The sequence below is a fragment of the Cinclus cinclus genome, chromosome 5 (assembly GCF_963662255.1).
Source record: "Cinclus cinclus chromosome 5, bCinCin1.1, whole genome shotgun sequence".
In the NCBI taxonomy this organism is placed as follows: domain Eukaryota; kingdom Metazoa; phylum Chordata; class Aves; order Passeriformes; family Cinclidae; genus Cinclus; species Cinclus cinclus.
The window spans coordinates 25572785-25584558 of record NC_085050.1 but is presented as its reverse complement, the minus strand read 5'-3'; the positions used below and the strand labels follow the sequence as shown (position 1 = coordinate 25584558).

At 38.7% G+C, this 11774-nt stretch overlaps 2 protein-coding genes across 2 annotated transcripts in view; both read left to right on the top strand.

Moving 5' to 3' along the window:
• Positions 1–281: 281 nt before the first annotated feature.
• Positions 282–4753, top strand: CNGA1 (cyclic nucleotide gated channel subunit alpha 1). Its single transcript, XM_062493500.1, is given in 7 exon segments — positions 282–409; positions 599–665; positions 1085–1110; positions 1211–1312; positions 2179–2286; positions 2432–2538; positions 3336–4753. Coding segments are annotated over 7 exon segments (1956 nt in total).
• Positions 4754–7855: 3102 nt separating this feature from the next.
• Positions 7856–11774, top strand: part of NFXL1 (nuclear transcription factor, X-box binding like 1) — a 41289-nt gene continuing 37370 nt past the window's right edge. The window contains exons 1-4 of the mRNA XM_062492747.1: positions 7856–8015; positions 9152–9322; positions 9657–9766; positions 11381–11514. Coding sequence (XP_062348731.1) covers positions 7856–8015; positions 9152–9322; positions 9657–9766; positions 11381–11514 — 575 coding nt within the window. The remainder of the gene's footprint in view (positions 8016–9151; positions 9323–9656; positions 9767–11380; positions 11515–11774) is intronic.

Sequence of the window (11774 nt, the reverse complement as noted above, 5' to 3'; positions counted from 1 at the left end):
AAGTATGTGTCAAAACTCAGTAGTAAGACCTAAATTAATGGTTCCCTAAAGATGTGTAAAATTTTCCCTTTAGCAGCAGTTGCCAGGTTACATTTTCTTCTCTGGTGGGAATGCCATGGGAGATAGGAAACTGCAAATATTCTTGTTGGTCTTCAGGAAAACAAGGATGTAAAGGATTAATTTTTACGAGAAAAAGAAAAAAGTTCCTTATTCTAGTGGTGAAATGACTTGATTCTTCTTTTTATTCAGTCTTCTTCAATTACCCAAGTTAAAACAAAACCATGAAGGTAGGAGTGATTGAGACCCATCACTCCCATACAGTTGTTCCCACTGTGGTAGTGCATGACACCAGTAAGGACCTCGGACTGATGCACAGAGAAAACAGGTATGTCAAATATATTTTGTGTAGGTTTGGTTTTTTTTGTTTGATGATGTACATAGGATTAGCTAAGCACATATATTTACTATCATGTCATTTTCTCCAGTCTTGGCAATAAACTAAGTTTTAAAGATTATAGAATATTGCTTCTTGTAAATATTTAGAAGATTTTTGTTTTTCAGCAGATATCATATAACTGTGTTGGTTTTTGTTCCCCAGGCAACAATACCTACCTGGAGTATTTGCATGCTATAATATTAACAATAATAGTAATAAAGATGAGTAAGTATCTTTGCCATTTGATAAAATGAGAGTACTGCAATTTTGATTATAAAAGCAGAAATAAATACTTATTATATCTAATATATTATTAGATGCAATAAATATCTAATAGTTTCATTAGAAAAAGTTATGTCATTCAGGTAAGCCCAAAAGAGACTCCACATACATTTCAACTTCATGCATATCAGTTATGATGATCATCATCCTTATTACCAAAGTTCCTGATATTGTATCTATTAATTTAAAACAAAAGTAGTTCCAGGTGAATACAATAAGCAATAAGAAAAACACATTTTTTAAAGGCCAAATGCCTAAGCATAATGTTATCCTTACTGAATTTAGATGCTTCTAATAAATAGATGTTGAAGAAATGGGACACACATCCCATGAAACTATCATGTTTTTCTTTTTCTTAGAGAGGAGAAGAAAAGGAAAAAAGAAAAGAAGAGGTAAGATAAAAAATAATAATATTACTATTTCTAAGGTTTTTTTTTCTAAGTTTGTTTTAACGTGGTCCTTAACAATGGAAAATGTTAATCTATTTCTTAGCAAGCCAGAAAAAAAAAAGGACAGAGAAACACAAAAGAACAAAGAAAAAAAGGAGAAAAATAAAGATAAAGATAAGTTGAAGAAGAAAGAAAATACTGAAGCGTAAGTATTTTTCGTTTAGGTCCAGTTATGCCATATAATAAAATTGCTTTTGATGTAAGAACAAATTCATTCACAGATGTCCTGTGAAGATGTTTATATTTCAGTGAATGAGCGTAAAGACTGCTGTTGTTCTCCCTAGAGCAGAGCTGCTTGACTTAACTTCACATGTGGACAATAGAAATATACATGCACGGAGGTGATCTGAAAATATTAATATGTTCTTTGGATTCTGATTATCTAGTATTTCTTGGATAACACACTGCAGCAAACGATGTGACAGTATAAAGCAATCTCTTCCACACACAAAGGCACCTACAAGCAAGTAAACTCTTCTATGCTCTAAAAGTTGTTGCTTTATAGTCTGCTTGGTAAATTCATATTTTTCTGGCTAAGGAAGAGAAAACAGTGCAGTAGAAACCTGTGTTGTATGATTTCCTGTTCTTTGGTTTCTTTATGTAAACTATGCCAATGTTTCATCTTCCTCAGGGCTGGACTGTGAGAAAGGCATGATTCATCTCATAATTTATATTATTTAAAAAAATTAGTAGTCAAATAATTTTTTAAATGATAAAATAAATTTTCAGATGAGTTATTTGGGTAGGAAAAAAATAATTTGAAAAACCACCTGTGCCACTATAAAGTGAAGTGACACTGCCAAGCTCAGCAAAATTTAGATTCAAAAGTTTGTGTCACATGAAATCACACCAGTTTAATATCTTCCAAGCATTTGAACAAGGAAGTTTGTCTTTGATAAAGATCATTTATTTCACAATAATAATTTCTGGAATGCTTAATTCCTCAAAAATTATATGTGTACTTCAAATCACTCATTAAATCTCTTTTTTTCCCCCCTGCTTACCACTCAGGAAGAAGAAAGATAATTTCACCATTGATCCAGCAGGAAATATATATTACAATTGGTTGTTTTGCATCACAATGCCTGTCATGTACAACTGGACCATGATTATTGCAAGGTGATGTACTCTAACGACTACACAGAATTTCTGGAAAATCCAAATATATCTAACCGGATTAAAAAAAATATTCTATCCATCACTGATTCATGCAAATATTTAATTTTTGTTTTCTGGTTATTTACTTTTGTTTTTTCTTATTCAGAGCCTGTTTTGATGAGCTTCAGCATGATTACTTAGTGGCATGGTTTATTATTGATTATGTTTCTGATGCCATTTATGTTGCTGATATGTTTGTACGGACAAGGACAGGTAAATATACTCAATGATTAATTATTCCTTTTTACATATTTACACCATTTTTTAAAAATTAAAACAGTACTACTAGTCTTATCTGAATAGCCTTGACAAGGTGCAATAGTGAAAAAGACACTGAGATAGATTTCTGAAAGACTGCAGCCTTACTGTGAAAGTAGGAGAAATTCTGATATATTACTCAAAGGACACATGAAGTTTGAGATATGCAGGTACAAGCTGTTCTACCTGCAGCCGACTCACCAAGACAAAAGAACCGTGTGATGCCAAGAAAGGGTCAGGGGTTCTGAAAAACCAGCAGCTAAATCTGGTTTTTGTATTAATGGGAGATGCAAGTATTTGCTTGATTTTCAAGACCATTGAGCAAGCAAGACATCCCGTTAACTTAAGCTGCAACTACTTATTTCAAAATATTATCCTACTGAGCTATTAAGTAGATACACTCAATATGGAACTGAAATTCCTGTGTTCAAATTCTTTTCCTCATTAATCACGCTCCCTATAGCTTGTGGAGGTTTCTTTGGAGGGGAAGATGGTTTTTTTCAGATGTTCATCATGGTGGAAAAGAGGAGGAAAATATTCAGATCTAGAACTGCTTATCTTTCATAGCTCAAGCCGAACCATATGGGACTAAGCTGACTATTTGGAAATAAGAAATTAAATATTAAAAATTAAGAGAAGTTAAATGTTAAAAAGTAAGGGAATTTGCACCCAAAATATTTTTCAAAGTAGGTTTAGAAAACAACACATTTGAACCTGTAGCATTTTTTTTATTATTTACAATTTTATTTTAGGTTACCTGGAACAAGGTCTTTTGGTGAAAGAAGAGCATAAGCTACGAGAGAAATACAAGAAATCTTTTCAATTCAAACTAGATTTTCTATCAATCATACCAACTGATCTCTTATACTTCAAGTTAGGATTGAATTACCCAGAATTAAGAATAAACAGACTACTCAGAGTAGCTCGGATGTTTGAATTCTTCCAGAGAACAGAAACAAGAACAAACTACCCAAATATCTTCAGGATCTCTAACCTTGTCATGTACATTGTGATTATTATTCACTGGAACGCCTGTGTGTACTACTCGATCTCAAAAGCCATTGGATTTGGGGCTGACACATGGGTCTACCCCAACACCTCAGATCCTGAATTTGCCCGCCTGACTAGGAAATATGTCTACAGTCTCTACTGGTCAACACTAACCCTGACGACTATCGGTGAAACCCCCCCTCCTGTAAGAGATTCTGAGTATTTTTTCGTGGTCATTGACTTCTTGGTCGGAGTACTGATCTTTGCTACCATTGTTGGTAACGTGGGCTCAATGATCTCCAACATGAATGCTGCCAGGGCGGAGTTTCAAGCAAGGATTGATGCTATCAAGCAGTATATGCACTTTCGGAATGTGAGTAAGGACATGGAAAAAAGAGTTATAAAGTGGTTTGACTACCTGTGGACAAACAAAAAGGCTGTGGATGAAAGAGAAGTCTTGAAGTATCTGCCAGATAAACTAAGAGCAGAGATTGCAATCAATGTTCACCTGGAAACGCTGAAAAAAGTTCGGATTTTTGCGGACTGTGAAGCTGGTCTGCTGGTTGAACTGGTTTTGAAACTCCAGCCCCAAGTATACAGTCCTGGAGATTATATCTGCAGAAAAGGAGATATTGGACGAGAGATGTACATTATCAAAGAAGGCAAGCTGGCAGTAGTTGCTGATGATGGAATTACCCAATTTGTGGTCCTAAGTGATGGCAGCTACTTCGGAGAAATCAGCATTCTTAATATCAAGGGTAGCAAAGCTGGCAATAGAAGAACAGCCAATATTAAAAGTATTGGATATTCGGACTTGTTTTGTCTGTCTAAAGATGATCTCATGGAGGCTTTAACAGAGTATCCAGATGCAAAGGCTATGCTGGAAGAAAAAGGCAAGCAAATCCTAATGAAAGATGGGCTGCTGGACATTGAAATTGCAAATTTAGGAAGTGATCCTAAAGATTTGGAAGAGAAGGTCGCCTACATGGAACGTGCCATGGACAGGTTACAAACAAAGTTTGCCAGGTTGTTGGCTGAGTATGAAGGAGCACAACAGAAAGTGAAAAAAAGACTTACACAAATAGAGAAAATACTGAAGCCAATTATAGAGGAAGAGTTTGCAGACTTAGAAGAAGCCGATCCATCCACAGATAAGCCTGGATTGTCAAAAGCAGAATAAAAACAATGGAAGTTGCCAATAAGACTGAGGGTCAAATGCTGACTGGGGCTGAATACCTTAATTTCTCATCTTTGTAGTACCTGACTATTGCAAAAAAATTCATTTGTTGAGACAATGTCACTAATCTCCTCCAAGGAGTTCATATTTGGCAGTTTTGGGGCAGAAAAAAAAGAATCAAGAATGAGAATGGAAGATAACACGTTGCTCCTGCACAAAGAGGTGGTATTATCTGCTAATGCATTTTGTACTCTCTGTACATGGCAGATGCACATACACTGTCATATACTGGCAAATACTGGAAGTCCTGCTGATTGTTTTAAAATAATTTCTTTGTGTCTGCTTATGCAAAGAAGGAAAGGTTTGGCAACGATTACATTATTTGATGTCATTAACCTTTATATTAAATTTGTTTATATTTGTTATATATATGTATAACCTTTATATATAATTTATGAGCGCATTTTAATATCTATTAAGATGAAATTAAGTGTGGGATATTATAAAAAGAATTAGATATATCTACGATGTAGATGATGATACTGAAGGCTGTAAGATTTGAAAAATTCTAATACTTCATTGGGTACACCTTGGCTGATTCATTGAAACATAAGTGGGCAGTTTGAAATAGTCCTTTTTTCAGGATAATATATATGCAAAGGCTGGAATGCAGAGAGGAGAAAATACAACTTTTTGCAAGCAGTAATATGAAAATTATGGATGGCTCATAATCTAGTGTTCTTTTCACAGTAATAGCAAATAATATACAAATATACAAATAATATACTAATAAAATATATATTTAAGATTGTTGTGTTTAATGTAATCACATGGCTGTAGAACACAGACTATAATGTTTTGAAGATTTGTAATTAAAAATGTTAATGACCGTAATGTAACACTTATTTGTGCTGGCAGAGTGCAAGGGTAAGACATGACAGCAACAGGCCAAATTCTTCCTACAGCATCCTATGTAGATGCTTTGGGGGAAGAATATGACTAAAGAGGCTGCTTTTTTTCCCCACTGATAGAGGATTTCTTTCTTCATAACTACTTCTGAGATAGTGAAATCTATAGATTCATATGTGAGATCCATTTTCAACTGATTTAAGATGCATTATCTCCTTGGATTTTCCTCTAATTTATATCTTTCTTAATTGGCAATAAATGGTTTGCTTAGTTATGGTCTCAGCCAGGTATTTTCAGTAGAATTTGATCATAGGCACATAACATTAAGTTTGATGAAAGGTAGTGAAGAAAGCAACTGTAATGAGAGAATGGACAATTCTCTGTTTAGGGAAATTTGATTATCCTGAGCAACTGGACTGCCACTCTTAAAAAATACTTACGTACATGTTACTGGCAATAATATCTCTACACTTGCATTCTCTCCTTAAAAAGACGGAGAGAATGTAAATTGGGTATTTTATAAATTGCATTGCTTTCTGGGTGTTTTATTTTTTATAATGTTGATGCTTTCCAGGATGCCAGAGATCTAGAAATAACTCCCGATTTACTGGAGGGACTAAATTTTCTCAAGTACTTAATGTATAGGATATATATGGAAAAACAAAGGTAAATATAAATACAAAATGGCTGTTCATGCCCTGTTGAACCTGTCCTTTGAATGATAAATGGTTTAATTAGCTGATAAGGGGAAAGGGTGTGCCATCCTGTCCGTAAAGATTCTATCCCTGTACGTAGGAACAAGGATTATTCTGGTATTTAGCTACATTGTGACTGTTGGACTTTGCCATCAGCATTCTTCCCCTTCAGGTCTTGAATATAATTTGCAACCTGTATGCCAGCAGCAACCTGTCCTATACGACTACTAGGCACTTAGGAAGAGCTTCTCTCCTCTGTTGAAGTGCTTATGACTTTTTATTAGGTAAATGTGAAGTTTTAATTAAAAAAAAAGGCAGATACCTACTGATAAGAATTTTTTTCCGGTATTGGTCTTTCAGTCTAAGACATTAATTGCATTCACTAGTTGCCTCTTTATTGAGAATAAAAACTCTTTGATTTAAACCACGTCAAAATCAAACAGAAAACCAGAATTGATCTCCGTGGTTTGCTTACTATTTTCAGACTACTTATGGTTGGAAACCTGACATAACAACTTTTATGAGAAGGTATTTGCTAAAAAAAAAAGGCTAAATGCAGTTTTCTCCTGGCACACGACATAACGTAAGTGCTATAGGAAATGTCAATAAAATTAAAATTATTTCAACCTGCCTTTATCTGTCAGAACTTGGGAGGCACACAAGTTCCTCAGTATGTGCTTCTGTGCACTATAACTTTCTGCATGTACTTCAGCAAAGTTTCTAAACAGGCTTTGGGGTGGGTTTTTAAGTCTCATACTCCAGGAGCTATGAAGTTAGAGGAGTTACAGGAGCGATGAAGAAAACGTGTGGAACAGCCGCATGCCGCAGGAGCGGCTGCTAGAAATCCTCTCCAGGGAAAGCGAGGCTCGGTGGGGACCTTTTGGCTCGATACGAGCAGCTGGAGGGAGGCGGTGGTGAGGGGGACGGTGTCTGCCCCTGAGTAACAAGAGACAGCACGAGAGGAAATGCTCCCGAGCGGCGCCGGGAGAGGTTAGATTACTTAGATCAGTAACTAAGTTTCCTAGTCACCAGGTGAAATTTCAACCGAAACGGTTGTCCAGCATTGGAATAGGCTGCCCAGGGAAGTGGTGGAGTCACCATCCCTTGAGGTATTTAAAAGCCGTATAGATGTAGCACTTCAACGGTTCAGTGGTGGACGTGGCAGCGCTGGGTTAATGACGGGCAGGGTGATCTCAAACCCTTTCGGAACTGGAACACTCCGTGACCCAGGGACAGAGCCGCAGCCCCGGCTCCCAGCCCGGCCGGCCGAGGCGGTGCCCGGCCCCGGCCCCGGCCCGCCCGCCGCGCGGGGAGCGCCGGGAGCTGTAGTCGCGCTGCCGCGGGCGCACCGCCGGCCCCGCGCCTCCACCGCCGGGCGGAGCGGCCAGGCCGGGCTGGGCCGGGCTGGGCCGGGCGGAGCGCTCCCCGGGCGGCTGTGCCCGCGCGGGGGAGGCGGAGGGACTGGTTCCACCGCCGTCCTTCGCTTTCTGGCGAGGGACAAATGGAGGCTCAGTGGCGTCAGGGCGGCCGGGGCCGCGGCCGCGCCAGGCCCGGGGACGAGCTCGCCGCTCGCTCTGGGGCGGCCGCCCGGCCCCCGGCCGCTCGGGGCCGCGGCGGTGCCCGCGCTGCGGCAGCGGGGTCCATCGGCGAAGGGGCCAGCGGTGAGTGTCGCGTTCTGCCCTCTACCCGAGCTGCCGGGCCCCGGGCTGGGGAGCTGGCGGTGGCCCGGAGCCCCTGCAGGTGGCGAAGTCGGGGCTGTCCCCGCGGAAGGGAGGCTGGCGGGCCCCGGCCCCGCTCCCGCGCTGCTTGGCGGTGTGGAGCCGGTGTTCGCCGTGTGCCGCGTCCTGCCTACCGCTTCCTGACGCGGAGAGATGCGGAGGCCTCAGGCAGTGGCGAGGAGCGAGGGGCTAAGCCCTTGCCAGGGTGCACAGGGTACACCGTCGTCTTCTCGGAGCGGAAGAGTAAAGTGTGAAGTAGGATGAAACATCTGTTTCTTTCTGGTTGGACGCAGCCCGGGGAGTTGCTCGGTGGAGCCAGCGTTAGGTGCGCTGGTCGGGGAAACGCTCTGCTCCGAGCTGGGCAAGGCGCGGGCTTCGGTGCTCGCGGCAGCTGTGAGTGCAACCTCATCCTGGGGAAATACACCGGAGAAGTGCCAAAGACGGCGCTTTTTAGTGGCGGCATAGTTCCTTAACAAGAGCTTTACAGCTAAACTCGGTGAAACCGCGGTAAATATATTGGGTGTAGTAGTCTAATAGGGAAAGGTGGTGATCTCCTGTGAAATAGCATGAGCACACTGTTGCAATAAAGATTTGTTGAATTTGAGGGAGATCAGTGAAAGTCGTAATTTAAGAAATACCAAATAGTGGAAAAATACCTGAATGGTATCTGCGAGTTAAAAAAACTGTAAATTTGTTATAAAGAGAACCGCGTGTCTTGTTTTTTTTCTTCCTCATGCTGTGACAGCTCTGTTTGTGTGGGATGTGTGGGGTTTTTTTAAGTATCCTTTTCATAAAGTGACGTTATAGTTGCCTATATTCTGATATGTTAGGTTGGATTCGTCAGCAGCAACTGACAGATAATAATTCCTATTGTGAATTTTATGATAAGGCGTAGTGAAGAAGTAGATACAATTTATCTCTTCTTGTGTGGTATTGAAAATGTTGTGACGTAACACTCCTAAAAAAGTGAAATCAGCAAACTCTTTAAAGAAAAGGACAATTTGAAGTATGTAGAACTGAAGTGGTGTTTACAATTACCTATCACAGTATAAATAATAACTAGTATTTTCTCTTAATAGAATTATCTTCACTGAAAAAATTTGATGAAATTAAGAAGGCTAATCAGGCTGCAGCAAAAAAGCTAGTCGAAGACCAGTTAAGCTCCTCGTCTGAAGATGATGATGAAGATGCTGAAGTAAAACAAGGGAAGATTTTGGACAAAACATTTACTATTTACACCAGTCAAACTGGTAATGTTTTATTCATTTATTGACTTTTATTTTGGTATGAAAGCATAAATAATGCAATATCGTTGTGTGTTAGAATTTTCCTCTAAGTGGAAGGAAGGCATTCTATCACGATGTCTTACATTAAAAATATTTTTTCCCATCAGTGCATGCTGGCTGTACTTCTTGTCTTTTTGTGCAGAAGCAGTGGTATAACTTCAAACGGTCTGAAGTGTGGCTTTTAAAATAATACGTGACTGGCTTTATTCAGAGAAAAATACTTTTGCAGCAGTCTCAACATGTACAAAATAACAGATCAAACATTACTGATTGCTTTAAAAATCTTTGTCCATTAAAGATGGAGATGCAAGTGAACTGGAACGTACAAGACAATACATGAATGAGGCTTTTCAGTCAGGGGCCATGACATGTCTCATCTGCATTGCTTCAGTTAAAAGGAACCAAGCTGTAAGTACTTCACAGTAATCTTTTAGAGCAGAACAAATGTAACTGTCTGAATAACTTTGCATTATATTAGAGAGGTTATTCTTGGGATTGATAGCTTTAAAATGGCAAAGGTACTAAATACAAATTTGGCATATTTGGATTTTGAAACACTGGAAGATGTAAGTGGCTGTATGTGTAGCTTGTAATCAGAATATGTGGTTTTTGTTGTATGTCTGTTATCATAGTGTAGAATAGCTAATTTTAAGTTTTAGGTAGTAGCAGGTGACAAAAATAAGTGCTTGAATGCCAGTGCTTGCAATTTGGTATTCAATAAGCTATGAAGTAGCAAAGCAAAACATGAAAAAATAGAAAGTTAAGAGATATTATTAGATTTACAGCAGAGAAGCTAAGATAAACTTGGCTGCCCTCAATGCTGATCAGGTGAAAAAGAAGTGTGTGTTTCAGAGGAGTTTGTCCTATTTCATATAGGTACATTTCATATGGGAGAGATTTCAGGACAAATATTTTTTCCTCTATCTGTTAAAGGTGCTTGAATCAAAACATGTTTGCAACTGTATGTTTAACATTAAAAAGAACTGCAGAAAATATTTTAAATTCTTATGATCGATGTACACAGACTACAAGTACTCAGTGAAACTGTAGTCAGTAGCTTCTTTCTAAAAAGAAATTCAATATATTTTGTATAAATTCTTAACATATTTAATTCAGATTCTTTCAGACCTTAATGAATATGTTTAGCCTGATATTTGAAGTTCTGTGGCTCTTGATACAGTTAGTCTTATCTTAGCAAAAGTGAGATGATTTGGTAACTTGAAAGCCTTCTTCTATAACTCAGTGGTTTGCTCATTATCTTGAATCTGTATCATTTCAGCCATTTCTGGTTGTTTATGTAATATCTCCTGCTTAGCTTTAGTTTTGGGAAGTTAGTTACCATAGTTCTAGAAACTTAGTCTTTGGCACTGTCCTCTATAAGTTAATGGGGAAAGTCTGTATTTTCACAGTATTATTTCATAGCATTGTCTGAAGTTATTAAAAAAATAGTTAAATTTTTCTTCTGCACTTTTCTTACCAAATTCCTATAATTTTGGGTAAAGCCAAAGTCATCTTTATGATGCCAGGTGGTTTAATAAGGGAGAGGGGCAGAAACTGGGACTTGGGAGGTGCAGGTTGGATACTGGGAAGGTAGTATGACAGTTGGAGTAGCTTGCTCAGAATGCTTGTGAAGTGTCCCCATCCCTCAGGACTTTCCAGCTTCACTAGGCAAAGCTGTGTCTGAACAGAGCTAAGCTGGCTATAGTCCTTCTTTGGACATCAGTTTGTGCTATATGACTTCCAACAATGTGTTTAAATCAGCATTTCTCTGATTATCTGAGTATTTTAATCTCTGTCAGCCTTGGCAAAAGCTTCCCACGGGAGTCAGAAAAAAGATCATAGGTATGAATCTGTAACAGTGAAAGTGCCTGTATTGATCTAACAGTGGGTATAATCTATCTTAGAGAAAACATTTTTAAAGAGAAAAATAGCAATCTTATGTTTCTTTAGATTTTATGGAAGTTCATCAGTGGAAACAGAAACCTCATTTGAAACAATTGACACTTGATGTCTCCTTTTTAGGTCTGGAGCTGTTGTGGATGCTTTTGTATATTTCATCTGGTGTGTATCCAGAAGTGGGCCAAGGACAGCCTCTTTCTTGTATCTTCTCCTTTGACAGATGACGATTTTGGGAAGAAAGATTATCCCTGGCCATGGTGAGCTCCTCATGGTACATTTACAGATGTACCATTTATTTCTGTTGGGAAAACCATGCAAACTGGTGTTCCTTTAGAAGTAGTGGTACTTGTATATCATGTGCACAACAAAAAGAGTTTAGAAGACTGACTTTTCTATTGCTTTTTAAAATGCTTTTAAAATTTTTGTTAACATGATTCAGAAAATTTCACACTGATATTAAAATCTTGCTGCATCAAATTTGTTTTAACCTCTGAGATAGTAACTTAATAGCTCCTGA